The 26,226-nt window shown below is 42.5% G+C and overlaps 1 protein-coding gene across 1 annotated transcript in view; it reads right to left on the bottom strand.

Moving 5' to 3' along the window:
* Positions 1 to 2,320: 2,320 nt before the first annotated feature.
* FBXW8 (F-box and WD repeat domain containing 8) overlaps positions 2,321 to 26,226 on the bottom strand; it is a 69,701-nt gene continuing 45,795 nt past the window's right edge. The window contains exons 8-11 of the mRNA XM_019539356.1: positions 12,036 to 12,163; positions 6,405 to 6,578; positions 4,160 to 4,276; positions 2,321 to 3,139 (exon numbers count right to left, since the gene is read on the bottom strand). Coding sequence (XP_019394901.1) covers positions 2,995 to 3,139; positions 4,160 to 4,276; positions 6,405 to 6,578; positions 12,036 to 12,163 — 564 coding nt within the window. The 3' untranslated portion in view covers positions 2,321 to 2,994. The remainder of the gene's footprint in view (positions 3,140 to 4,159; positions 4,277 to 6,404; positions 6,579 to 12,035; positions 12,164 to 26,226) is intronic.

The raw sequence follows: 26,226 nt of genomic DNA, 5'->3' as shown, positions 1-26,226 counted from the left end.
TCATTGTCTGTGTTTTACTCAGTGTATCGATCAGTACTAATTTTTGTCCCTAGCATGGGTAGTCAGCTGAAAGGTCAGCTCCCTGTTTGAAAGGGATAGAGATGGGATTCCCCCACCCATCAGGTGCCACTTCTGCTTCATCCGACACGAGAGCCGGCATTCCCACCGCCGAGGCCTCCAAGGTTCTTGCGCTAGAAAAAAACCTGAACTCGACTAACAGCTGTAGCCTGATCAGCAGGTTGTATCATCCACTCAGTGCGCTTGGCCTTTCAGTTCACCTCAGTTCTAGACAGGAAAAGGCCAGATAGTTACTGCACTCACACTGATCACAGCTACGGGTCTTAGAGAAGAAAAATTGCCAATAGTTCATCTGATAGCACAATGCCTGCTTATAGTGCTGTATAAAAGGATACTGGGAAGTAGAGCAAGACAATATTCCCTCTTCAGGGAAAAAAGCTAATAAAGCTTGTATTCTATCATGGCTGCTTGCTAACAACAGAAATGCCCTGCTTTGTGGTTGGAATGTACTATAAATGGAATTAGCAGAGTAATTCTGAATACAGTTTCTTGCTATAGGCGATCCTCTTAAAATAATACCAGTGACAAGGTCTGTTGTAGCCAGGATGATCCAGAGAATGTGCAAAAAACACCTTGAGTTGATCCAATAAAAAATACTACCCCAAAAATCCTGCTTCTGCCCATAACGGGAACAGTTCTGTTTAATGAATAAGCCATCCGCTTAATGAATAAGCCATCTGCATTACGAAGTTGCTCTGATAACAGCTGCATCCAGAGCCAAATTCTATTCTCATTGAAGTCACCAGCAGAATTCCCATTGATCAAATAGGCTCAGGTTTGATCCTAATGAACCACTGCCTCAGATCATGCTGAAGACAGAAGATCCTTTCCACAGAATATATCCACAATTAAGCTTTAACCTGCACAACATCTCACGGATCCCCTGCTGTTAAGGAAGATAGAAAAAAATAGATAAGGCTGAGAAGAGAGGAGAGCACATGCAGAAGGATGTGAGCACTCCAGAAGGGAGAGGCAGGAAGCTGGGACGGGTTTGCAAGCACCTCCACTAACCTTGACAGGGCAAAGGAGGGGGGGGGCAAAGTTGCCCTGAGGGAGCAAAGCAAAACTGAAAAGTGGCAAAGGGTGAGGTGCTGGGTCAGGTCAGGAAAAGGTAAAGAAGGGAGGGTGGCAGGTTACCCACTGCACACTACAGAGATCAGGGGAGGGAGGAGATCTGGCAGTGCTTGCATGGCCCTTTCAGAATATGGGCAGGGCCATTCTTGCTCAGTCAATCATTTTTGCCACAACAAGGTATTCATTTAATAAGATTCTGCTACACTCCTGAGCCAGATTAGAGGCTCTGGTTGCTTTTTGCTCTTCACCAAGGAGAGGCACGAAGGCCACTGGCAGACATGCATCACAGGCTTCTTGAAAATATACAGTGGGTTTTATTACATGGCCAGTTGCACTGACTGGGGTTTCCCCATCTTTTCCACTAATGCCATGAGTCACAGAAGAGAGAGAGTCATGGAAAACATCACAAGCCAAACACCATAAATAATTGTAAGTGATTTCACTCTCCAGGCAGAAGAGGGATGAACCCAAACTGGGCCTAATTCAGGAACTGGGAGACTGGCCTAAATGATGTTTATTACAGTCCAACAAGGAACCATTGCATAAGCAGTTTTCCTGTATTTCCAAGGTCTCCCCTGTACAGAGGTGCCCCAATGTAACTGAAGTGCAATTTTAAACACTGCTCGCTAAACCCTTGGAAATGGGTAGGCACTTTTAATCGATGGAAACCTGGTTAAGCTTCCCAGGTAACTGGTTTTAAACTGCTGAAAGCACATCCAGGCACGACTCGGGCACCTGCTTAGCCACACCAGTCTCAGTTACATGGGTGTGACTTCTGTGTTGAGACACAGCCCTGGTCCTACATTTTAATTCTCCAGAGTCTGATCCTGGCACTCTTCAGCATGACTCAATTTATGTCAACTTAAACAAGGAGAAGATTCAGAACATACACGCTGCCCTGCTTGCAGCTGCTTTGTTGTACAAATGGGATCACTCTCTGAATCTCTCCTTACTTCAGCGATGGGAAAGCTCATACAATCATAATTAGGGAATCACTCCAGAAAGGTTCCCAGGAAGTGGAGGACTATGGTTTATTTCCAAGATAGGAGAATAGTTTTTCATGTCAGTGCCCAGGATCAACTCCACCCTGAAGTCTTGAAGAATTCAAGTCCTTATGACAAAGCCATTTACACTACAGAACATTTAACCAACAGAGTGAGACTGTTTTAAAAAAAATGTATTTAAATATTTATTTTAAAAACAATTGAGGTTCATGACTCCCCTTAGTGTCCACATCTTCCAGCCAAACTACCCCCTCCACACAGCCCAGTGTGCCTTCTTCTGGGATGGGCTGCTGGATGTGCCCTGAGGCATTCATGGTAGTCAGAGCTGGCAGCTGGTCACACAGGGAAGAGATCCCAAGTGTATGCCTCACCAGCAGACCTTTCCTAGTTTTAGCTTTTAGTTCCTCTCAAAATGGCCAAACATCGGCAGGGGCTTGGGCTTCTCTGTGTGCTCCTTGTCCTGTCTTCAACACAACAGTTTTCTTTCTCTTTACCACTCCAGGTTCTTGTTTCCCCACACCATGGTGCACTGTCTTCCCACATGCTGTGGAAATGGACTATTAGCCTGTCTCTCATTCATTCTTCAATCTGTGTCATCCATAGCAAAGGCTCCAAAAGCCATTCTGGGTTATTTGCATAGCAACATATTTTAATAATATGTTTTGGGGCATATTATTCAACTCCTGCATGTGTCTCCAGTTTTCAGCATGAGCCCAGCCCAATAAATATACCTTAAGTCAATGCAGTCCTCTGCAAATCACTCCCTGTGACTTCAATTATTCCTTTTCTGCTCCATGTGAACTGGACCACAGACCAAGAGGAACCATTCCAAGGTTACCTAAATGCTGTCATAAGGGACTGAAAGGCCAATGTTGTAGTTGTAACCAGTCGCTTCATCGTAGGAAGAGCGGCAGATAGGAAGGATGCTTTCTACTGCCAACTGGTCCACTGAGAATTCATACGCATAGATGATTCCACGATGCCTGTACAAAACACAACCAAGAAGGTCAATGCACCATTTTTATTTGCACTACAAGTGAAATCACAAGTTTTTACCAATATCCAACACTAGCAAGAAGGTATGGCTTGTTGTATAAGATCAGCTTTCAAGGCTGGTATCCTGCTTCCAAGCAACAATCAAAACCTGGTGCTTCAGAAAGCAAATATCATTCCTAAGGCAATAGCTCCAATACAAATGTAGACATTTGTGCAGTATTGTATGGAAGCAAATTCTTTCCTGACTCTTGTAGGGCTCTATGTAGAGCCTCAAGATGAACTTTGATTTACTGTTACCTGCTCTAAATGTTCTAATATAATTCAGGAGCCAAGAACATGAGTACACTATAGCTTGGTACAGTACAAGCTATGTTAACCGGCAGTTTACTAACTGGAATACTCTATTAAATGGAATTTCCAATATCCCCCAATACAAATCCTCACTTTAGCAACGGGAATCTTTGTCAAGTCTACCCGGCATGCGCATCAAGTATTTCTGTTGTTTATTCTGTGTGGGGTGGGGCAGGGCAGCACTGGGCTCTTCCTAGTGGGGGTGACTGCAGCGCACTCCTGTCTTCCTTGATAGGTATAAATTTCAGATAACTGGAATTTTTAGACAACCAACACCCCCCATACCCCACTCATGCTGGATAACAAAGCTTTTACTGTACTTGGAAACCAGAATGGAAATAATAAAATGCAATGCAAATTCCAAAACCTGAGTTTGGGCTTTTTCCCCTTGGAGAAAGATGCCTTCAAGCAAGGCAAGGGGCTGCATTCTCTATACCACTTCAGGGGCACGTGTGTTCATCCAATGAAGAAGAAACAATCTTTTGAGTTTAGAGGGAAGAAGAGCAAACTGAAAGATTTATTTGTAATAGCTCTCAAATGCTGCACATGTATCTGATTACTGGATTACCCAGGTGTTTAACAGATTACATTTTCAGACTTTTAGACTTAGCAGTCAGGTGCAACAAATGTGGCCCTTCCAGAGCCAGCTAATTCACCTGCGGTGAGCTGTCAGGTCGTCATCCATGATGCTGGCACCTCGGGGGTTCTTCTCATCTGGGATGTTTGCTGTGATGAGACTGTGAGAGTTGAACCAAAGATACCGGACTGGGTGCCTGCAAAATAGACAGCATTACTGGGTGGGAGAATCCATTTACACATGAGACACCTGAGATCTAAGAGGAATGCAGAAATTACTATAGATACTATTAGATAACAATTCCCTAATACAGTATTATATGTTTAAGTCAGAAGCTGAGAAACCTGACCCTCGCTGCCTGTAGGCAGTATCCCTGCATAAAACATAGTTTTAGCACCATCTAGTGGAGTCTAGTTCAAATGTAGAGGAAAGTGCTAGTCAACTGCAGGTGCCCTGGCAGTGCTGTGAAGCCACACCAAGAGAGTGCAGACTATGCTTCATTGGCTTTTCTAGGGTTATAGTAGCTCCCACACACAAAAAGCAGAGCCTCTCAAAGCCAGTTGTGGCCATGATTCTTATTTCATGCCTCTTTGGTCATAATCATATGCTGTGAATCTGCTGGGTGGTATCACCTGCCATTCCCCCCCTCAGGTAAATAGGTTAAATAACCACACCAGAACCCTTATATCTATTTTTCCCCATTAGTCAGGAGTCTTTCAATTCCCAGAGGAAAAAATGGCACATCAAACTGAGCCTGTTACACATCCTACCATCTCCCCCTGCTTGTTTTCTTCTCCATCCCCTACATGGCTATTGACACCAAACAATCTTCTCCCTTCCTAGAAAGGCCCTCACTACTGTTCATCTGGATGATACTTTGAGGTTCATCCACACGTTAATAATTTTACTGTCACTAATTCTAATGACTCCAGCCATATCTTTTGATTCCTTCTCAATCCTTGTAGCTCAGCAGTTAGATGTCACCTTCCTTCCCTGACATCCTCAATAAAGTGTTGTGTCAGAAGGCAATCAATGCAACATTGTCCCTAATGCGTCAACTGCATTACAAAGAGCACTGTAACTTTTGAGGTCAAAACAGAGGAAGAACATCTGCTATTAATCAATGGCCTGACTTGAACTCTAGGGCTGTAAGTACCTTGCCTCGTGCACCTCAGCACTGTGGGGAGGAGGGAAATCAGGCTGCATCTCTTCATTTTATCAAGAAGTTTTGGTGGGGCAACTGCTCTGAGGCTGGCAAAAGGCAAAATCTTAAGGTTTATATGCAGGCAAAACTTAATGGCAGGGGAATTTTACCCATGGGAGGAAGTCATTCAGATTTGGCCCTTGTAACTAATGGTTCCTCTCCATTCCCAAGGATTGTTCAAGCAAACTGCGCTTGAGGTATAGACAACCATGGGAGTGTCAGTCTGCCAGAAGTATCATTTTTAGCTCTCTGATTTCATCTTTTTAACTGAATACATGAAGGTGCTATGGAGAGAGAGAGAAAGAGAGAGAGAGAGGTGGTGTGTGTGAAGGGGGAGTGAGCTGTGGAAGGAGTTTATGTTATTTTATATATAAAGTCCTCTCTGTCTCATCCTAACCCAGGAACATGAGATGCTGCACAAACAGTCGGTGAAAACAACCAAAACAGACAAAACATCAGGCCAAAACTACCAAAAATTCAGGAGTGGCAAAATGAATTTAACAAAAGTTTAGACCAAGGGAAATTTTATCAGACTCTGACATTTTAAGAAAATTCCATCTCCCAGCACCAATACACATCTGCATACCCCGCCTTGCTGGCTACTAGCAGCAGATTGCAGCACTGTCCTATGGAACGTATGCAGAGAAGGGAAGCGACAAGTTTCATGGCCATACCTCAGAGTAACGCAAAAAATAAACCATGAAATATAAACTGGATTTAAGAACTCCTTTTTCTGCAGTAACTGAGCGGTAAAAGTAACTTACTGAGACAACCTTGGCATTTAAGAATAAATATTTTTAGCCTGTAAATGCTGCTTTAATTAAAGAGACATAAAAAACCCCACTTGAAAGTTGTGGTGCAGGTGCACATACATTACCCCCCACTACTCGCCCCCACACAGGTTAAGCCAGCTGGATCCCTCTCTAGACCAGACGATTACAGCCAGGCTGGCCAGTAGGTCCATGAAAGACAGCACAGATGGAATTGGTGCACTGTCATTGGAAACTTTAGGCATATGATGTTCAGGAACAAAGTGACAACTTGCCAATTCAGTCATTCCCACTGGCACCTGGATCTGAAAGTGCCATGGCAGTAAAACCCATCAAATAGACAAAGTTACCTGGCATGAATCTCCCATAGCTTGGCACCCATCCGCTGGTCCCACACACAGACTAGGCCCTCCTCTCCTCCGCTAACAATCTTCCAGTCGTCCATCTGTACCGCAGACACTCCTAAGTGGTGAGCATAGAGGGAGCACAAGGACTGGCTTTGGCGGAGGTCATACACCCTGACCCTGAACAAAAGGAAAGCAAGGAGACAGAGGGACAGCTGTTACTCTGGCCTGTGTATCCTAAAGTTCAAGCACTCTTTGGTTTTGTTAGCACAGAATGTGTCAGCAACACTGCACCTGCAAAATCCAGATTTCTCTTAAAGAAGAGCTTGCAATTCACAGGCAAAACCAGAAACCCAGTAAAGTTAGCAGTTTAAAACCATCAGCTATTTCTATTACCCTATTTGTTCCATATAGTTTCATACTATATCTGTTTTCCTTAAGAGATTTCAAGAGTCTAGACCAGTGGAAACCAAACTTTTTTAGCAGGGATGCCACAAATTAGCCCTACCTTCCCTGGCTGCCACTCTGATCATCTTCTGCCTAATCTCCTGCTCTGTGTTCTGCCCTGTGCTCCCTGCCTGATCTCCTGCTCTGTCTTTTGCTTTCTGCTGTATCTGTTGTTACGCTGCCTGTCCCCTGCCTGATCCACAACATACCACACACAGAGGCTGCCCATGCCACTTGTGCCACAGGTTGGCCACCCCTAGTCCATACTATGGAGGGCTCCCTTTGGCTTTTTTCTGTCAAACACTGGAGTACATTAAATTGTGTACCTTCATTCTCAACTGCTAGGACACAGACACAGCTGATAATGAAGATCTGCCCCATTAGGATTAGTAACAAGCACGGTTTGCCTTCTACAGAGATGTTTCAGACAGTAACGTTAATTTTGAAATAAAACCATTTTGTGTGTAATAAGTGGAAAACAACACAGCAGCAATGAACACTGATGTCAGCAATATTGAACTCATTGAAGACTATGCAGAGTAAGGAAAAGTGTACACAGAATGGATTTACTTCAAAATTGCTGTTACTTTCTGAGACACCCTTGTAAGTCCCCAGCAAAGATGAGTTTGTGAGCTAGCTGGGGTCATATAAAGCCACAGCAAACAGCTGCGTGGGAGAGCAAAGGTGTGCTACTTTTTTCAAAGGGAAGCACTTCTCAGACCAGCTGCGCAGGACTGTGGCTGTGCTCCAGCTGACTGAAGAAGCTGTGCCTTTTGATAAAAGCTGCAGCAAGCAGCCTTTTTTTTTTTTTTCAAATGAGTGACTCATTTTTAATTTGGCAGCCCACTGTGAATTAAACAGGTTGTGAACCACCTGGATACAAATGATCCAGGCTCTACTCTATTAACGCCATTCAATGGATTCCCATTTGAAGCTAGAAAACCTGCTAATTCTTGCTTGGCAATCCTTTCGCCCTTTCCAGACAGGCTACTAAAGAGAACCCCAGTATATGAACTTATCTTCCATGCTGTGTTTAAAATCTCCCCATTTCACTGTCATTGTACCAGTTTGGATCCTTAAAGAAGACTGATGGAACCTGTTTCAGCTCTTTAAAAGCCCTACTGTGCCACTGGATTTTGCCATGTTTTGTAGAATCGGTCTCGTTTCTGTTTCTTGATTATTTAAAAAAGCAGACGGAATTAGCTTCCAGTACTATTACACGTTAATTGAAAAAACTCTCTAACTTTAAGGAACTGAGCTTCTCTGCACATGCTATGAAAAGCGAATGTTAAAGTTAGATAAAAGAACTATTTCTTTATCTTTGCATCATGAACACAGAGAGTCATATGAGGTTATTGCTAAGGCACCTGTCTCTTTACTAGCTAAGCATTACCCATAAAAAAAAGGTAAAACACAATATGCTTTTCAAAGACAAGGGACCAAGCATTACACCATTTAAGAAAAAAAAAAAAAATCAAAGGATGAACATGTTACCACACACAGGAATCAACCATTAACAGTGAAATGGCCATCACCCTCAGCTCATCAGAGATCAAAATCAGAACGTTCAAAAAACAGCTCAGACTTTCAACTGCTGGATCAATCAGCCAAAATGTTCAGTATTTTCTGTCTAAGACATCTGTGGCTATACTTCTATAAAGGTTGCATTTCTATCTGCATTAGCGGAAAGGTTCTTGCATTTTTGCCTCCAGGTTTTGCCTTCACTGCAATCTTAACAATATCCTGCTGGGCAATGACTGCAAGTTTATTTATGATATGGGTACTTTTCAACTTTTACTTTCTACTTGCAACATATTGATTCTGATCTCTGCCATACGGTTCTTACAAATGTGTACATTCACTAATTTCAGTAAAGCTGCTCCTAATTTAGGCTAAGGAGCAGCTCTTAATTTCAGAATCAGGCTCATTAGGTTCCACTTCTTTACCAGTACACTGAAGATGAAGCTTCAATTCATGTAAACTTTAGTGCTTTTGAAAAGAGCTACTTTTCTTATTTCTATGTTTAATAAAGATCCTGTCCTGAATTGGGACCAAAATAAAAATGGTAATGACCATAGCATCCAAGTGGGTGAGGAAGCAAAAGAATGAGATCAAACCTACTGAAGAGCAAATAGCCAGTCAGATGGAGAAATCTCTATAAAGTCTCATTTTGAGATAAAGAACTGAGTTTGCCAGATGTTTAGTCACTTGTTTGTAGACACTGACAGGGCATGCGTCTGTGTGGAGGTAAGGATTACCTTGCACCAATTCAAATCAGTCTCTGAGCTCACCTAAATACAAATCTACATTGCTGCCTGAAATCTAACAGTAGCAAGTTAAAATCCAGCAGAGAGGGATCACCTTTAACACATATATTTTAAGATCAAAGTGATAAAATATAGTATATGAGGGAACACAAAGCCCAAGTAATAAGTATTCTGATGTAAAATACTTAAAATTTTAGAGGAAGACCCTCTGGGCATGAAGAATAGCAAGAATGGAAGAATCAAGCAGACATAAGCTCACAAAGAAAAAAGATTTTCCAAGGCTTTAAGTGTATTATGTTCACTGTTCATGGTTTGATCCCAGTGCTGTTTCCAGGAAGCCCCCCTTTCCATGCTCTAATGAAAACTGCACCAGAGGAGTCTGCAAATAACTCTATTCTGACAATTGAAACAAAAGAAGACAGAACTGTCCAGAGACTCCAACAGAGTAGAATCCATCTGATAGGCAGGAAAACATGCTGGAACAGAAAGGGGAGCACACTCTGTGCAGTTCTGTAACAACGCCTACTAATAACTTACCAGAACAGTTACAGGATGAAAAACAACTAGCTTTCCCCTACTCGAGCAGTGAGACGGCATCAGGCAAGCCTTAGAACTGTGTATCAGGTAAGAGAAGAGTATCTCTGAAGTGCTCTCACTCCTAGCACTCTTCCTCTTTGCCCATAAATGCCCTGTATGATAATTGAGGTTTCTACTATTTAGCAAGCACAGTTGGAAGTGAAGCTCAGACTGCTTCCTGGTTGTCTCCCTAGCAAGGGCCCAGCTTTCAGGCACATCTCCATCACGACACCCTTGGAAGATTTGAAAGAACACGTGGATTGTTTGGATTTGTTTAGAAAAGAAAAGGCAGTATCGTAAACCTGATGTGAGGCTCTAACTAATCCCAGCCTGCTGTGTCTCTCCATTTCTTCTGCCACAGCTGGGCTCAGTGGGAACACCTCAGATCTATAGGAGTTCAAAGGAGTCAGAAGCAAGGTGTTCTCTGTGACCAGGCCTTTGGCTCTGATATTTGACTGCTCCATTGTAAGTCTGGTCAGGTCTAGGGGAAATGTAAAACTCATCCTCTCATGCAAAGCTTTCCAGCAGTGGCAGGAGCTGGATTCCAGTGATATTCATTTTTCCAATGCCATAAGCTTTTTAAGGTTCCTTCAAGGAACAAAAGACAGCTGCTGTGTAGCGAGTCCTCATTCTTATGATGCCACTGGGTACTTTTTAATTGATGTGAATTAAGTGCTCTCAGTCATCATTAACTACATCACCAAGATTTCAGGATCGACTTAAAAAAAATGTTTTGTGGAATGTACCAAAAACTTACTCCTTTTCTCAAGGGATTGCTTTTATTTTTTTAATCAGATGTATCAAACAGAAGACTGTACCAGATAACAAAGGTCAAATTTGAAGCTCAACAATCCTGAGTACATCCCAAACTAACTCCAGTACTACGTTCCCCTGTTTATGCCATCTAAACCCATTAAAGGGAATATATACTATTATACCATTTATATAGTGAACCTATACCATTTATACAGTGATATAGTTGTCCCGCTGAAACCCCTCCTGCTGCTAATGCCCTTAAAGTAATTGCTAGTGAGGAATTCAACTTTGATTTAAACTATAGAAGATCTCCTATTTAAGTGAGCAACCACTGATGCCTGTTTTCCAGTTAACAGAGCTGTAAAGTCATAGCTCCAAATTCTTGTCAATAAAATGTAAAAGATTTTTGTGTTTATAACTGGAGAAGACAGTACATTAGGGAAAATCACTTTTAACTCCTTAAGTGAACATGGGGATTACATTTACCTGTGCTCCTTCTGTCCCCTGCTCATTCTGGCATAACAACATGCAAGAGAATACAGATGGGTACACTGAGATCCACAGGATCTTTGGAAAATATCTTATCTGCTTTACTAAGAGAAAAATCCCCCAGGATTCAGTTACATGCATCAAACTTCAGAGATTTATTGCTTTTTCTTTGCTGACAAAGTCTGTGGTTTGCTTACACTACCTATTCACTAGAAAGGAAAAAAATGTTTGACAAAATAATCATTTTTGCAAGCTGCTACACTGGCGGGACAGAGGTCTGGGATTTGGCAATGGAAAGGATCCGCCTCACAATCTGATACCCACCACAGAACCAGACCACCACCTGCAGTCTGATGCCCAGCACTGAGGGGAGGAGGGAAGGAGTGGGGAGCCATTAGACACTGGCCCCTAGCCATCCCACATCTCTTTGGTACACTGGATCAGACCTTGCAGATAACTAGCCAAAAAAAGAAAACCTAAAAATTGGACTCAAAGGGTCTTTTTAAGCACTTTAATCCTTTCACACCGACTGTTCCCAGCGCGTCCGTTTCTGGCACTGGATATCGAGCAGGGAAAATCCAACTCCCCAAGCCAAAGAGTTAAAGAGAAGGCTGCTAATCAGCTAAATAGAAGCTGGAATCTGTTCATATGAAAGTCTCTTTTTTGTCACCTGAGGGACACCGCAGTGTTCCGAAATACACTCTTGACATCATTTGGCAGACGGGCTATTCTCATCCTACATGATTCATCCCTTAGGTTATTTTTTTAATATCAGAAAGTGAGCTTTTAAATGCCAAACTAATTTTGCGGGTGGTGGTGGGGAAGTGGAAGATATTCCAAGTGGTCTCGCTGGGCTGTACACCAACTGTGTCCACCAAATGGCTTAAAAAGAAAGTCTTCCCATGGTGCTTTCAGAAACAAAGCAAAACAGCAGCCACATCCAACTATTACCTAATACTTTGTTCTTGAAGTTCACACTGGCTGGGCTTGACATTTTAGGAGAGAACCAAAATTCTAACAAGTCCAGCTGTAGGACAGCAGGTAATCAGAGAGGAAGATGACCCCAGTGTTAGATAACGCTGCTGCTCCTAGTTGTACATACCTCCTATCTTTGTTGCCAGTGATAAGCATGTATGGAGGGCTATCCTGGAGGTTGACACATGTGAAATCACCCAAGGAGCTGCCTAGCTGTGTTACACACTGACCCGTTTCCAGGTTGTAGAGAAGTATCTGGCAGAAAAAAAACAAAAAACCTACATGTCAGGTAAAATATAGCAGGCCACACCAAGTACATTTTAGTGTAGTATAAACCAAAACATGATTGTCACGGGCCAGATTTTATTAAAGAGATGGTTTGCAAACCCACCTCTCCACCTTCTGGGATGTAATCAGGATACAGGTACATCACTACGGAAGAGAACACTAGTAGAACACATTCTGGAGTAACACAAAACCAGACTAACATTATAAGAAGTTGTTAAGAATCAGGGATGTGTAGCCTAAACATTAGCTCTGGACTGCCAATACAGGAGGGCACAAACCTTGGCAGGTCAAAGGAAGTGAAATTGGTTTTGTTTTGGTCAATTCTTTGAAGTGATCAGATTTTATATTTTACTTGTAATAGTACTGGAAGCTAATTCTACCTGTTATCTAAAAACAATGAAGAAACAGAAAAGAGAAAGATTCTACAAAAGATGGCAAAAGAGAAAAATAGAGAATATAATTGAATGCATACATCTAGTCATAATAGACACCACACAAAACCCCTTTATAGTCAGCTAGACAGACTACCATATCATTCAACTTAAACCACAATTCTTTCCGGAAGAAAATGTACCTACTGTTACTACAAGTAATATCCAAGTTCACTGCAAAAAGACTACATATTTTCCTACTTGTTTACTTGCGTTTGAGAGCCCAGTATGCTATTTCATTGTTTCTTCTGCATAGACAATTTCATCTCTCATTTAGGGAAAGAGTAGTTCTAAGGAAAGCAACGTGATTGTCAAACCGTACAAATCAGCAAGTGGGCTCAGTAGCAGCCAAGGTACTTGAACTTACATTTAGGTCATTTTGGGAAACTGTTGTCCCTTTAGATCAATCAATCAATCAATAAATACAATCTCTGCCAATCCAATATTAAGGTTAGACAGTTAAAATGTCAAGGAAAAAAAGAGGCAAGGTTTCTATGGGAACATTAACATAACCATCCTGCATGCATGGTCTTTTCAACTTCCATTTTTCTGGTTTTGTGTGTAAATTAATAAATGTTACAGTATGACTTTTCAGCAGCACAAAAAATATACACTGTGAGAAAGTCACATTTGGATCATTGTAGGAACCTTCATATTTGCATCATATAGCTTTTACATTTTAACAGTACATCATTGCTTTGTTGACAGCTTTTTAAAGAAAAATTCAAAGGAAAGAAAAGCATTATCTGTGCTTAACATAAATTAGAATTTTGCTGGCTGATTAGCTTTGAAGTTGAAACCTTACCAAAGTAAGGTGGATTAACCATCTAATTTTGTCTCCAGTTTTGCGAAAGGTCAAATTAACCTACCTTGAACAACCCTTTTGTGATGACTGTCTCTTAGCAACAGAAAGTTTTTTGTGTTTTTTTTTTTAAATAATGAACATTTAGAGAATTTGAGGAACGCAGCAAAATTTGAGACCTTACAATAACAACTGCCATTTCTCCTTATCTTAAGGCTAGGAAAGTAGTGTGTCTAGGAAGGGTTGGTTGGGCATCAACCTTTTCTTTTAAGCACTTGTTTCCATCACCACAGGATCAAAATACAACTCAACTTACTTCTGGAGAAAGAGAAAAATAAATCTTCCAAAACAAGAAGAATGAGAGGCCAGGAAAAGGTGCTTATAAACTGCATAACAACACTGTCCATAAAGAAGCAGTATACGTTTCAGGCAGGGGCAGATTCAGGATTTGGTAACGGGGAGTGCTGCAGGGGAGGGGTGGCTGCACCCCCTGCTCCCCGCCTCCTCCCCCTACCCACCCACCAGTGCAGGCAGTCCATGCTGCACGAGGCCTGGGCTTTTTTTAAAGTCCTCAAAGCAGGTAAGCACCCCCATCCACCCCTCTCCTGCCACTGCTGCTTTCCTGGAGGTGGGGGAAGTTTCAGAGCCACTCCTGCCTGGTCCAGCCAGGCTGTGAGGACTAGGCTTAGCTGGGACAGCCACACTCACAGTGGCAGCAGCAATCAGGAGTGGGCTTCCTCACCCTGCCCAGTCCCCGCAGGAGCGGGCACCAGGAAGTGGCACCCCTGGCCATGGCCACTGCTGCTGTTGCTGCCCTAGGGGAGCTCAGTCTCCATGCAGCACAGCTGGAGAAGGCAAGAACAATGCTGAAGATTCCCTCACCCAGGACCAGGGACCACGGGAAAAGCAACAGCAGGAGGGGATGGGAGGAAGGAGAGGAGAGAGGACATTCCTCTAAGCAGGGAGGATAAGCGAGGGGGGATTATTACCTGCTTTGGGGACTATTTCAAAATCCCCAGAGGCTCCAGCAGCATGGTCCAGTTGAAAAGGGGGGTACAGCTACACCACCGCAACTTCTCTGGATCTGCCCCTGATCTGAGGCAACCATTTCAATCCTGTGCATTTGTAACTCGCCAGTGAAACGCAGACTTTTCTGAGATGCAACACAGCCAGCATACAACACAACACTGGAAAAAATGCTGTTTTAGTCAAAACACTGTGTTAAACTACTTTTTATTGTGAAAGTACAGAGGAAACCAAGGCATGTGTTTTGCAGGCAACCCCTTTCTTTTGAAAGATTTCACATGAAAGACAAAAACAAATGCTGCTGAATATCGTTTATGTCTGAGGAGGATTTGTGGCAGAGTTGGCCAGCTAAGACTCCAACCTAGTTCTAGGAATCAAGACCCTCCCTTTCTAACTTAATGCTTAGCTCCTGTGAGGCAGGGCCTCTTGTTGCTCCCATGAAACTCCCCTGGGGCTGATATTTAGAAGTATTTGTTGACTATTAATTCAACAAATAGACCTTGGCTCCAATTCACCTTTTAAACATGTAACTGGGAAATGATTTGTAAAATTTGCTTCATTATGAACAGGGAAGTCCCCACTGAAAATTTGCTGCTACCAATTTTATAATCTGTTTCTTAGCAATTCCTGAATACAATTATTTTTCACACTCCTTGCAGTGTCATTTCGAAAAATAGCTTTGCCAGTATTTTAACTGGGCAAACATGCTTTTTATTTTTTTAATTTATGCTTGCAAAGTTTATAGATGATTGAACCTTTTAATCTTTCTGTTTGTATAAATATCTTACACAAAGCAAAGGTTCTGGTCCACTGGACCTTCCAAGCTCATGGTACTAATGAGGACACAAATGGACAAGTTCCGTGTCTCCTTTCACTCTTTCCTCACATTGTTTCCCCTACCCTTTTTTCTGTGTTTTGTGTTAGGCATCTGTTTTTCTGACCTAAAGCCCTCTATTATGAAAAAACGTTCATTACTGTTTTCAGTATATAGTTACATCATCCTTTAACTGCTCAGATCAAATTTCAATTGAAATCTTGCCATCCCCAAAAATCCCAAATATTTGATATAAACCTATTTGTTACTTTTTTTTCCCTGGCCCTTTAGTTGTCCATAAGTTTCAGCTAAAAAAACCATATTTTGTTGCATGCAACATGCCCCATATCCACACCACTTCGTTTTTGAAAGGCAGGATAAAGATGCTTATCTTGCTGGGATCCTATGACCCCAGCTGACTTCCTGCCCTTTGGGCGGGGGGCTGGACTTGATGATCTTCCGAGGTCCCTTCCAGCCCTAATGTCTATGAAATCTATGAAAAAGAAGATATTTTGTTACAGTAAGTAACAGAGTAGCAGCAGACAGGGAGCCCAGGTCACTCCTTGTTCTAGTCCCTGTGGATCCTATGCAGACCTAGCTTTGCTTTTGCTTGGTAGATGCTTAAGTGGTAGAAACTGCTGTTACCATATTTCTTTGCTTATAATGCACATGCCAATTTCCAGCAGCTGTCTTTTGGGGACAGAATGTTGTGTGTTGTATGTGAGAAAATGTGGTAACTCTATGCCTGACTGTTAAAACCTTAAAAATAGTGGGCTTATAACTGCAGTGATGACAGAATTTTGAAGTTACTGTAACACATCTGCCGAGCTCTCTGTAATACCCACCAGATAACAAGGATTTTTTTCTTTCAAAGGCCAAGGATAATGAATGAAAAACCTGGTCATTTGGGAGCTGAAATAAGGGCCCATGTGTTAAAGGGGAAATAAAGTATAAGGTCTTTAGGAGGTTTATAATCTTATAATGCACGTAGCAAAGGGATTACCCTTCTGAAGACATTTATAATCCTATAATGGACACATAAGACTAGTGACCTAATAGGTACAGAACCAAGAATTTCGGGGTGTGAACTGGGGTACTTTAGGGTAACGTGTAACAAGGTAATCGCTTCTCACAACAGGAATTTTGGTGCAGAAGGAGGGAAAGGAACTATTTAAATATTGCATAAATTTATCAGGGACTAAAACACAAATCACAAAATCTTTACCTGCTAACATCTGTCAAATGAAAAAGCCTAAGTTATTGGACAAGAGTCAAGTGATCTCCTAGAATGTTTAATAATTCAATAAGTCAGAAATATCCAACGAGTACCTTTACCATTACGTTTAGTTAAAGACCACAGAGATTAGAAAACACATTATCTATCTCAGAGGCGGTTCTTTCCATGTTACAAGTCCCTTAACGACCTTTACCATCTCCCCCTCGCTCTCTCTCTCTCTCTTTTAATAAGGCTGAGCAAATGGGACTTCATTTTATCTGATTGCCACAGACTAGTGATATTAATTATTCATGCTCATACTCTCCCTTTTGTTAAGACAATGCATTAGACTAATTTCCCTCTTTATTACATGAGTTGGGTGAGTCTCAACCTGTGGCCACTGTTCTCAGATGAGATGTACTGAGAAATAGGTTGGCAGATGTATTAGAAGAGGGAGTGGGTAGAGAATGGAAAACCTACTCTAGTTTAGGAAACTGCACATCAATGGGTGTTTGGAAATGTTTTAAAATTCAGTTCTAGTACTTCATAAAGAGCAACAAATTAATGAACAAAGAATTACCACAGTCAGACCAGGTTGGCCTGTGAGCTATGTTAGATCTTATGCTTTGGTACTATCAAACATGGCATAAGGAATCTAAAATATATTCAAGAAAGAGCAAGCTACTGAAGGAACTAGCATTCATGGACCTCTCCCATGTACATCCAACGCCCCAGCATGTAGCTAAGGATACTACTCTGCTGCTGGAGATGCCTGTTTTGGATGCAACATAAAACAAGTCCCCAAACACTTGTTATCAAAGAGCCTGTAGTACTTTTTACAAGAGCAGGGGTGTGTGCCCCAGTGTCCTGGCTAAATGCCAAATTTAGGCAACTGCTTTGTGAAATAGCTAGAGTCCCTCTGTAGGGAGTCATGTTTTTCCTTATTGCCCTAAGCTGTTGTGTTTTGTTGCTAGTTAAAATACTGCTTTCCACCCTAAGGGGTGCCTTCCTTCTAATGCTGGCCAAAGCAATGCTTACATGCATTAGTTCAGTTTGTTTTGAATAACATATGCTACATAAAGTACTATTGTTGTTATAATTACTAATGAAAAGGTATAGTTTTAACCAAGCATTGAAACATAAGCCCTCTTTCTAACATGCAGGATACACAGAGAGATACTTCTCTAGAGTGGCTTGTTTCTCTGGAATCTCTCAACTTTTTGCCCACTCGAATCAACATACATAATAAAGCCTCTTAACTCTGACAGGAACTTTTAAAGAGACACAGAACCTCACTCCATTTTACCACTGAGAAACTGAGGACCAGATTAAAATTATGGCTCGCCCAAAGCCACATAAAGAATTAGCAACTGGGTTGGGAACAGAACTTGCATCTTATACTTAGTTTAGTGGTTTATCTCCTGGATAATGCTGCCACCCTAACTAGAGAAAACACTGTTTTGAATACATCCATGTTCTGCCAGCAATGAAGAGGTTCATGAAATTTGAAATCAGTCTTGGTTTCCCTAAATAAAAGGACAGAATTCACCCGGATATTTTCTACCCATAAGCCAAAAGCATTTGATTTACCTGCCATATAAAGCAATGGCACGACTATTTCACATGTTTGAATCAGATTTCATCATAAGACTAAGCTTAACGCTTAGTGTTACATGACTACAAGTTTGGATTTTTGTTTCTGTGAAGGATGGGGAAAAAAATAGAAAAAATTTACAAGCCTTGGGGGCATAATTTATCTGCGTAAACGTATCAAATTGTTTTAGTGGATACTGTAAATATAGCACATAGCACAGCAACATAGGAAATTTGACTATTAACAAATGCGAGGTCAGCGTATTGATACTTGTACATGGAGATAAGTGTACTGGCTCCATAAATTTAAAGATGAGCTAAGATTTAAATGGAGCAGATGAAAGAGACAGACAGACAATGGTGGGGGGGGAGAGAGAGTAAAAAAAAAAAAAGAGTAAATCATACACAAAATAGCCAGTAAAAAAATAAAAAAGCAGTTAATATACATGAATAATGGATGTTTGATTTAAAAGCAGTTTACTCCAATATGATGTAATTTTTGACAATCAGCCAGAGAGACTATTTTGCTAGTCCTTGCCAGATATAAGTCATTGTGTAGAACTGGTAGCACAATGGTGTCTGTGAGCATGTGGAAAATTGACTTTCATGCTATCCCAAAGGTGACTGTAGGCTGGCAAACAAAAACTTCCCTTTCAGGTATGCTTAGCTGTGTTAGACAACTCTTAAGTGGTACTCAAAGAGCCAGTACAGAGAATTGTAACAGTATTATTTTGATTCTGTCCTAATATTCTGCAATATGAGAGCATGGCAAGAGTAAAGTATCTTCCAATGGTGCTCTTAACCTACTCCTTTTCATACCTCTGCCTGCTATATAAATTACCTAGAGATACACAGTTGATTTTTCAAGTTTTTGTTAGAACAGAATCATAGCAAGAGACTTAAAGCTGGTAGCATGAAGGAGAGCCAGGCATTGTGCAGGCAGGCAGTGCACAAACTACAGCAATACAACTCTGCCAATGCACCTGCAACCCCTGCTGTTCCAGTACTGGACCCTTCCTGAGCAGGGACTGCCAATCGTCCAGGATTGTGCCAAACGTGATGGTTTTGTGATGTGGACAGATGTCTGCTAGGGATTGGAATGAGGTCACCATACTCATTTGACTTGTGGCTTAAGACTGATGGAAAAGTTCAGGTATTCACAGATCAGGTGATATTGTATTTACCAACTAAACGATTTACTCCAGGAAAAAGCCCACACTTCCTTCACCTAAACACTGAGTAGGTAAAATGAAGGCAAGACAGACCTCCAGAGTAGAATAGATTATTTGTCTGTTTCTGTAGATAACCCTGTTACATATTCACAACACATCGTAAACAGCTACATTTTCAAAACCTGAGATACTTGTCTAAGCACTCGTGCCAAATTTCAGTAATGTGCATCAGTGTGTGAATATCAAAGAGAAGCTTGTCATTTTTCATTAAGGAGCATAAGTAAGCATATTTTAATAAGATTTTTAAAGTTTCAAAAATGAATGGCTCTTCAATCTAGTATATTCTGAGTTTTTGGTAGAACATTATGAAGGTAGATTTGATTACTGATGGGCAAGAAAGTGGTTAGTTACTGAACTTTATGTGTTTAATTGTATGAATTAGAAAGTTAAAAGGTTCAGAAGGCATATCGCAAAAAAGAAGGAGCAAGAACTATACATGGAAATCAATCCTACATAATTTAAACGCACAAAAAAACTGGTATATTGTTATAGTGCCTTTCATCTCCCAAGGGCCTCTAACACTCTACAGCAGTGATTCTCCACCAAGAAGCTGCAAGATCCTTTCACGGGTACTGCAGGGTGGCACACAATGTTAGCACTGTTAGATCCATAAACAAAATTCACAAGATGAGAACAGATTTCAAAAGGAAATCCATAATATTAAAAACATTCTCACCTGTTGTGGTTTTTTTGAGTACTCTGAAATAGACAAATTGCGCTATTATTTTGCTATAGTCCAAAAAGGAGTAAAAACTAAGCTGGCATTTTCTGAGAGGTGCCTTGAGGCTAAAAATGTTGAGAACCACTGCTCTTAAGCTCAGACGGATTCACTTACACAATCTCAACCTCCAACTGCTATGGCCAACTATGCCCAAGCACCAATTTATTCACCTCCAAATGCAACCATTTTGGGCACATCTACACATGTGCTTTACTGTGCATTAGACTAATTTAACGCACAGTAAAGCACCACCATCTACATACGCACAATTACTGCACAGTAGATTAATGTAAAGTGCTGTTTGCTAGTACTGACAAATACAGACACCTGAATGTACATGTAAAAACTGATCTGGGAGCAAATTGCTTCTGGTCAGCCCAGGCAGCCAGGGGCCACAACTGCTGCTTGGCTTAGGGGGAGGGCAGCTCTGAGCTCCAGGGGGTGGGGAGGTGAGTTGGCCCTGGCTCCAGGGGCAGCTTCTGCCCTACTCCCTGGAGATCATGGCTAGCCCGGAGCTCTGTGCTGCTCAGAGCTACTCCCAGAGCCAGGGCCAGCTCCCCTGCTGCCCCCCAGAGCCCAGGCCTGACCTCCTGTGCACCCTGGCAGCCCAAGCCTAACCCCCCAGGCTGCGGCTGGGGCTCCCCTGGCTGCTGCAGGGGAGCAGAGCAGGGCAGGAGAAGCCCTGGACTAGGCTGTTTCTGTTGGGCTCAAGGTGCTCCCGACCCTGGCACACGTGTAGGTGCATGCTTGAGTGCAGTTTAATGCACATTAGTTGTACATGTAGATGCACCCTATCAAAGTGAAAAAATAGCAGCTATTTAACAACGCATAACCACAGAGAAAGGTAGTAAAGAAATGGTCTGTATCTAAATGAAACTATAAAGTTACACAAAGAAATCAGGTAGTTGGTGTCAAAAATGAATACACAGAGGTTAAACCAGGAACTTTATTAAGTGGGCTGGCAGACTTCAGAACACCACTAACAATGATGTTACTGAAAAGGAACTAAAATTGAGTATTAAAAAAAATATCCATTTTACGAAAACATTAATTTTAAAGGTGACAAACAGGTTGCACACACTTTGGTTTTTTTTGTTATAGCTTTTATACGGAATTTCGGTTTTTATGTATACAGGGTTTTATGATGACAAAGATTTCCCTTTAAAAAATTAGAACTTCAGAAAGTCTCCACTCTAGAAGACTCCATGACAGCCAGACACCTAAAAAAGTTATGACACCAGAAGAGACACCGCAGGCTGATCAATTAAGAGAGGAATTGAATTTATCTAAATGAAAATTAAGCATTTTTGTTAAGTCAGTGAAAGGCAAAAGCACACACAGGACAGACGAGACCCAAGGTGGTTCTCTAGTACAGGGCTGTCCAACTTCTAGGTATCCTGGAGCTGTATACTCTGCAGGCTGCACCAGCAAGGGCTACAAACAACACCAGTGCAGGCCAAGGGACCCCTGGGCTGCACACTGCACAGGTGTCTCCCTGCTGCATCTCATGCATGGATGGTCCCGTCTTACCCACAGATTCCCCCTCTGCACCATATCCATGTCACATGGGTGCCCCAGGCTGCAGGTCCCCACTGCACTGAGGGTTGTGTCATGCTGCTCCACCCCTTTCACTTCCAGAAAGTGAAAGCCAGAGGGCATAGGGAGAACCCAGACATCCTGCCTGCCACTGCAGCTGGAGCAATGGGGAGCAACTGCTGGATGGGAGTTTGGGGCTGCAAATTAATCCCCCAAGGGCCACATGCAGCCCAGATGGCTGCCAGCTGACCAGAGCTGCTCTAGTAAAATCAAAGATGAGATTTGACTTGAAGTTTTAAAAGAAAAATCCCATGTGGTTCACTTTGAAATGTTAAAGTTGTATTCCGTTAATGCAAACAAAGGAAGTCCTATATTTCACAATGCCACTCATGCTGGGTAGGTCTACATTAGAAACTGAGCCATGTGAGGTCTTTATTGGAGGTTAAACACAGTAGCAGGAAAACAACACTAAACTATAGCTGAGAGATAGGAATGATGCTGGACATAGAGCCATAGAGAAGTAGGTCTGGAAGGGACCTCCAGACATTGTAGTCCAAACCCCACAAAGCACAACTCAATCACCAGCCTAGGTCAGGTGAAAGAGTAAAGTTGTACTGTAAAATACACTAGCAACATAGGCTGGACCTAGATGTGCAGGCACATGTGGTCTGTGGCACCGCAAACCTCTTTGGAGCACCAAAAACTGCACATGTGCATGTTAAACCATGCCCTGCACTGCTAATCTGCAGGACAGGGGTAGAAATATTGCTACTGGGATTCCCTGTTTGCAAAAAAAGAAACCCGAGAAAAAAAGTGATGCAAAGTATGCCAAAGTGCTGTCTGCTGGGATAAACATGCTGAGGCATGTGCAGCCCCAGTCTCGAGGAATCCTGTGCCCCAGCCAGCTGCAGAGCTATTGGCTGGGGTGCTGGGTGCCTCAAGACAGAGGAGCAGGCAGTCCTGGGCTGGGGAAAGGCTGGCTGGGGCACAGGGTGCCTCAGCGTTGAGGCTCCACAGTGCATGGAGATAGGGGAGCAGGCAGTCCTGGGCTGCTTGTTCCCCATCTCCACATGTTGTCTGGGGCACAGGGTGCCTCAGCTTGGGGACTGCCTTCCAGCTAGCTCCACGCTGAGGCACCCTGTACCCTAGCCAGCCCCCTTCTCCCGCCCCGCAGCACATGGAGCAGCAGGACAATGTGTTCTGCTGTGAACTGCATGAGCAGGGGTGTGCACTGCAGCACAAAGTAGCAGCACAAATATGTGCCACTACTATCTGTGCTGCTGCAAGCACACGCCCTTGCTCATGTGGATGCAGCCAAGCTATCCAATCTGAGGAGTGCTATTCAAATATCCTCTTTCCAACCAACCTTTCCCCCTAAAACTCCTCACAGAATTATCTTTAAATATCTTATGATCATGCAGGGGCCAAAACCCAAAACAGAACAACACACACCACTACTCCTTTGCCATTACATCAGCTAATATAAAGACAGAGATACAGGATGGCAGGAGCACCTACACAACGTGTGTTTGAAATGTATCCACAAATGAGGAAATGCCATCTTTTCTCACATATGACATACCCCGACTATAATATGCATCTTGTTTTTGAAAGGCAAAATGAAGAAAAAATGTTTCCAGAGTTTGTATACAGCAGGAACAAAGCCTAATCTTTAGCTGACTCATCCTACCTTTCCTGCCTAAAAAACCCTTATTTGAGGCTAAAGGTTCACTTCCATGGGTGGATTTATTCAGAACCAAAGAGCTGTGAAGTAGTAGGAGGAACCAGGACACACAAGCAGACAACAAAATTGCCCTAGGAAAGGTTAGCTTGATTAGTGGAACTTCGCAACCATCAAAAAGAAGAGACCATCATTAACACCTCTGGAGTGAAGAACAATAGGAGATTAAGTCAAGTGACTTCCTCAGCTGCCTGAACAGTAATGCAACAGCTGCTGCACTATGTAGCAGAAATCAAAGCAGGGTGCTTATATGCTGGTCAGAAAATCAGTTTCCCCATTTAATACATACACTCCAATTTTGGGGTGAAAATGTATCTTGTATTTGAGAAAATACAATAATTCAAGAAGGTTCTCCACTTAGTACCACAAAGACTCCCACAAAGGTCATTTTCTTTCCCAGAATCTTGTTCTGTAGTTGTAAAAGCATCCATTTTGCTCAACAGGTTGATTGTCCCAATGCTAAGAAACTATCATAGAATTTTTTTTCCAGAGTTCAAATCTTGGTGGCTTGCAAAGTAAAATGAATTTAGTGTTCTCAGCACAATTCCTAAAGAGTTTATATCCAAGTACAAGCTACTACTCAGGAAAAAGCCATCTGATCTGATACACCACGCATTTCAGTCAACACGGACATTTACTGGAAGAACTGGGTATACAGAGGCAGGGCTGGATTAGCCAAGGTGCTGCAGGTCTGGATCGAAGCATAAGAGCCCAGGGAGAGTATGCTTTCTGAGTTAATAGTCCTTCATTCTATGCATTTTACAAATTCACTTTTTAATGTGTCCTCTCCTATGCATCACAAACCCAGAGTCATTCCTAATTTACATCCATTGACGTCAATGGAGTTACATAAGGGATGAATCCAACACCTTTTGCTTAATACCATTATCCAACGTTATGAATTTTATTGACTGTGAGGCACACTGACAGTGTCCAGGTATTTAATGTCCACACCAAAAAAATACCAGGCAGTTAAAAGGATCATGTAATAATAATAATAATAATAATAACAATATTAATAACAACAACAACTAACACGCTACATATAATACAGAGCTCAAACAAAACGGGATGCAGCTTTTATACTAAAATGAGGCAGCTGTTAGCAAAAAGGGTGGGAATTCACCACTGATACGTTCCTGAGATCGAAGGCTCTTCTAAAGACAGACTGTCAACTTGTAACTGGAGTAATCAACCAATGCAAAGTCCCTTCACGTCTGTGTGGGGGGAATAATTATCATAATAGACATTAGTAATTAATTTCCGGCGTGATGTCAGCTGGTGTAGCAATGCCAAGCAAGCGTCCTTGTCAAACACACCCCAGCCGTCTGGACTACTTCAGTCACATCTCCCTGATTAGGATGCGCACTGATGCATTGCTTAATACAATCTGCCATTAAATGCCAAATACTTCAGAACTAAATTAGGAAATATGTCCAACTCTACAGAATGATGCTAGGGGCTCTAAGTAGATTTCTCTATTCCTTTATGAGGCACAAAGGCGAAAGCCGATGTAATGGTCTTGAATGAGGCAATTCTATTATCTAACCTCCCACCTCTGTGAGAAAAAAATTGGATTAGGATGACAAAGGAATTAATAATACAGTATGGCTTCACAGCATCTCTCACCCCTAAAGGTATTTATGAAGGTTTCAGTGCTTTGTGTGTGAAAGGGAATTTTAAGGGGAGATTAGAAGCAGCTGGACAGTTTCACTTCCAGCATGGAGCTAATTAAAAAGAAAGCTTCCTCATTCTATTCAGTTTTCAAACAGGGAAAAAAAACAGTTAAAATGCACTAGTAACCACTGGCTACAGCTCCCTTTCTCATGTTTCTGCTTGCTTCCCCTCAGAAGTTGTCCTTGTTCTCCTGTGCCATAGTAACTCACTATGAGCCCTGCACATAATCAGAAGTCAAAGGTCCTCCCAAGCCCAGCAGTCCACAGGGTGCTGACATGCCAGTTTTTGTAGCCAACTGCATACATGGGAGTGATCTGACTGGCATTATATCCAACCACTTCTGAATTGGACTGAATGGCTACTGAATTTACTACTGAATCAATGGGCGTGTCTACACAAGAGATTTACTGGGTCCAGAGATGACCTGAGCAGGGTGCAGGGCCCCGCTCCTGGATGCGAGGAAGCCAGAGGCGGATTCGGTGGCAGGGGAGGTGGTAAGTGGCAGTGGACTGAGCGGCAGGGGGGAGACATGCTGAGAGGCCAGACATGAAGTTGGCGGCAGCGCGGAGTCACGATGCCACTCCGCCCTGGCTCTGCAGGGCCCCTCAAAGCACGGGGCCTGGGGTGGTCACCCCATTTTGCATGCTCCAGAGATGGCACTGACTAATTAGCTCTGCAGGAAACATCTCAGTGTCTCCATGCGCACTGACCTCCCAGGTCCCCTGCCAGCTGGGGCTGCTGTAACCCGCCTCAATGTGCTACAGTCTGGGTGCATGTGTAAACGGTTCAACCAGAAGCTTCCAGGTAGCAATAAACTCCAGAGCAATAAGCTCCAGAGTTTATTGCTGCACATTAATGGCACATGTAGATGTACCCAATGGGAAACAGCCGCTGGTATGAGACTAGAGTAGGGACTGAACTCTGGGGACTTAACAAAACCACCTTTGAGCATTGCCACGGTAAACAGAAGCAATGGGATAAAACTAAGAAGGAAAGTTAAAGAGAGAACAGGGGAGGGGGAAGAGGGATGCAAAGGGCCACACCAGAGGAAAAGTTTTTTGAGAGTAGATCTATTAGACTGTAAAACAGTCTCCAAAGAAGGTGATGGAAGGCTCTGTTGCACAAAACATTTAAAACAATACTAGGGAAAACACTGGCAGCTGTTATGGTAAAGAATAACCCCTGCACTGCAATAGACTGTGGGTTTTTTTGCCATCCTCTGTCGTAGGGGGCATGGCCCT

This window comes from Crocodylus porosus, unplaced genomic scaffold (genome assembly GCF_001723895.1).
Source record: "Crocodylus porosus isolate Cpor-Errol unplaced genomic scaffold, CroPor_comp1, whole genome shotgun sequence".
NCBI lineage: Eukaryota > Metazoa > Chordata > Crocodylia > Crocodylidae > Crocodylus > Crocodylus porosus.
The sequence above is the reverse complement of the archived record's forward strand: the minus strand, read 5'-3'. Positions and strand labels throughout refer to the sequence as shown.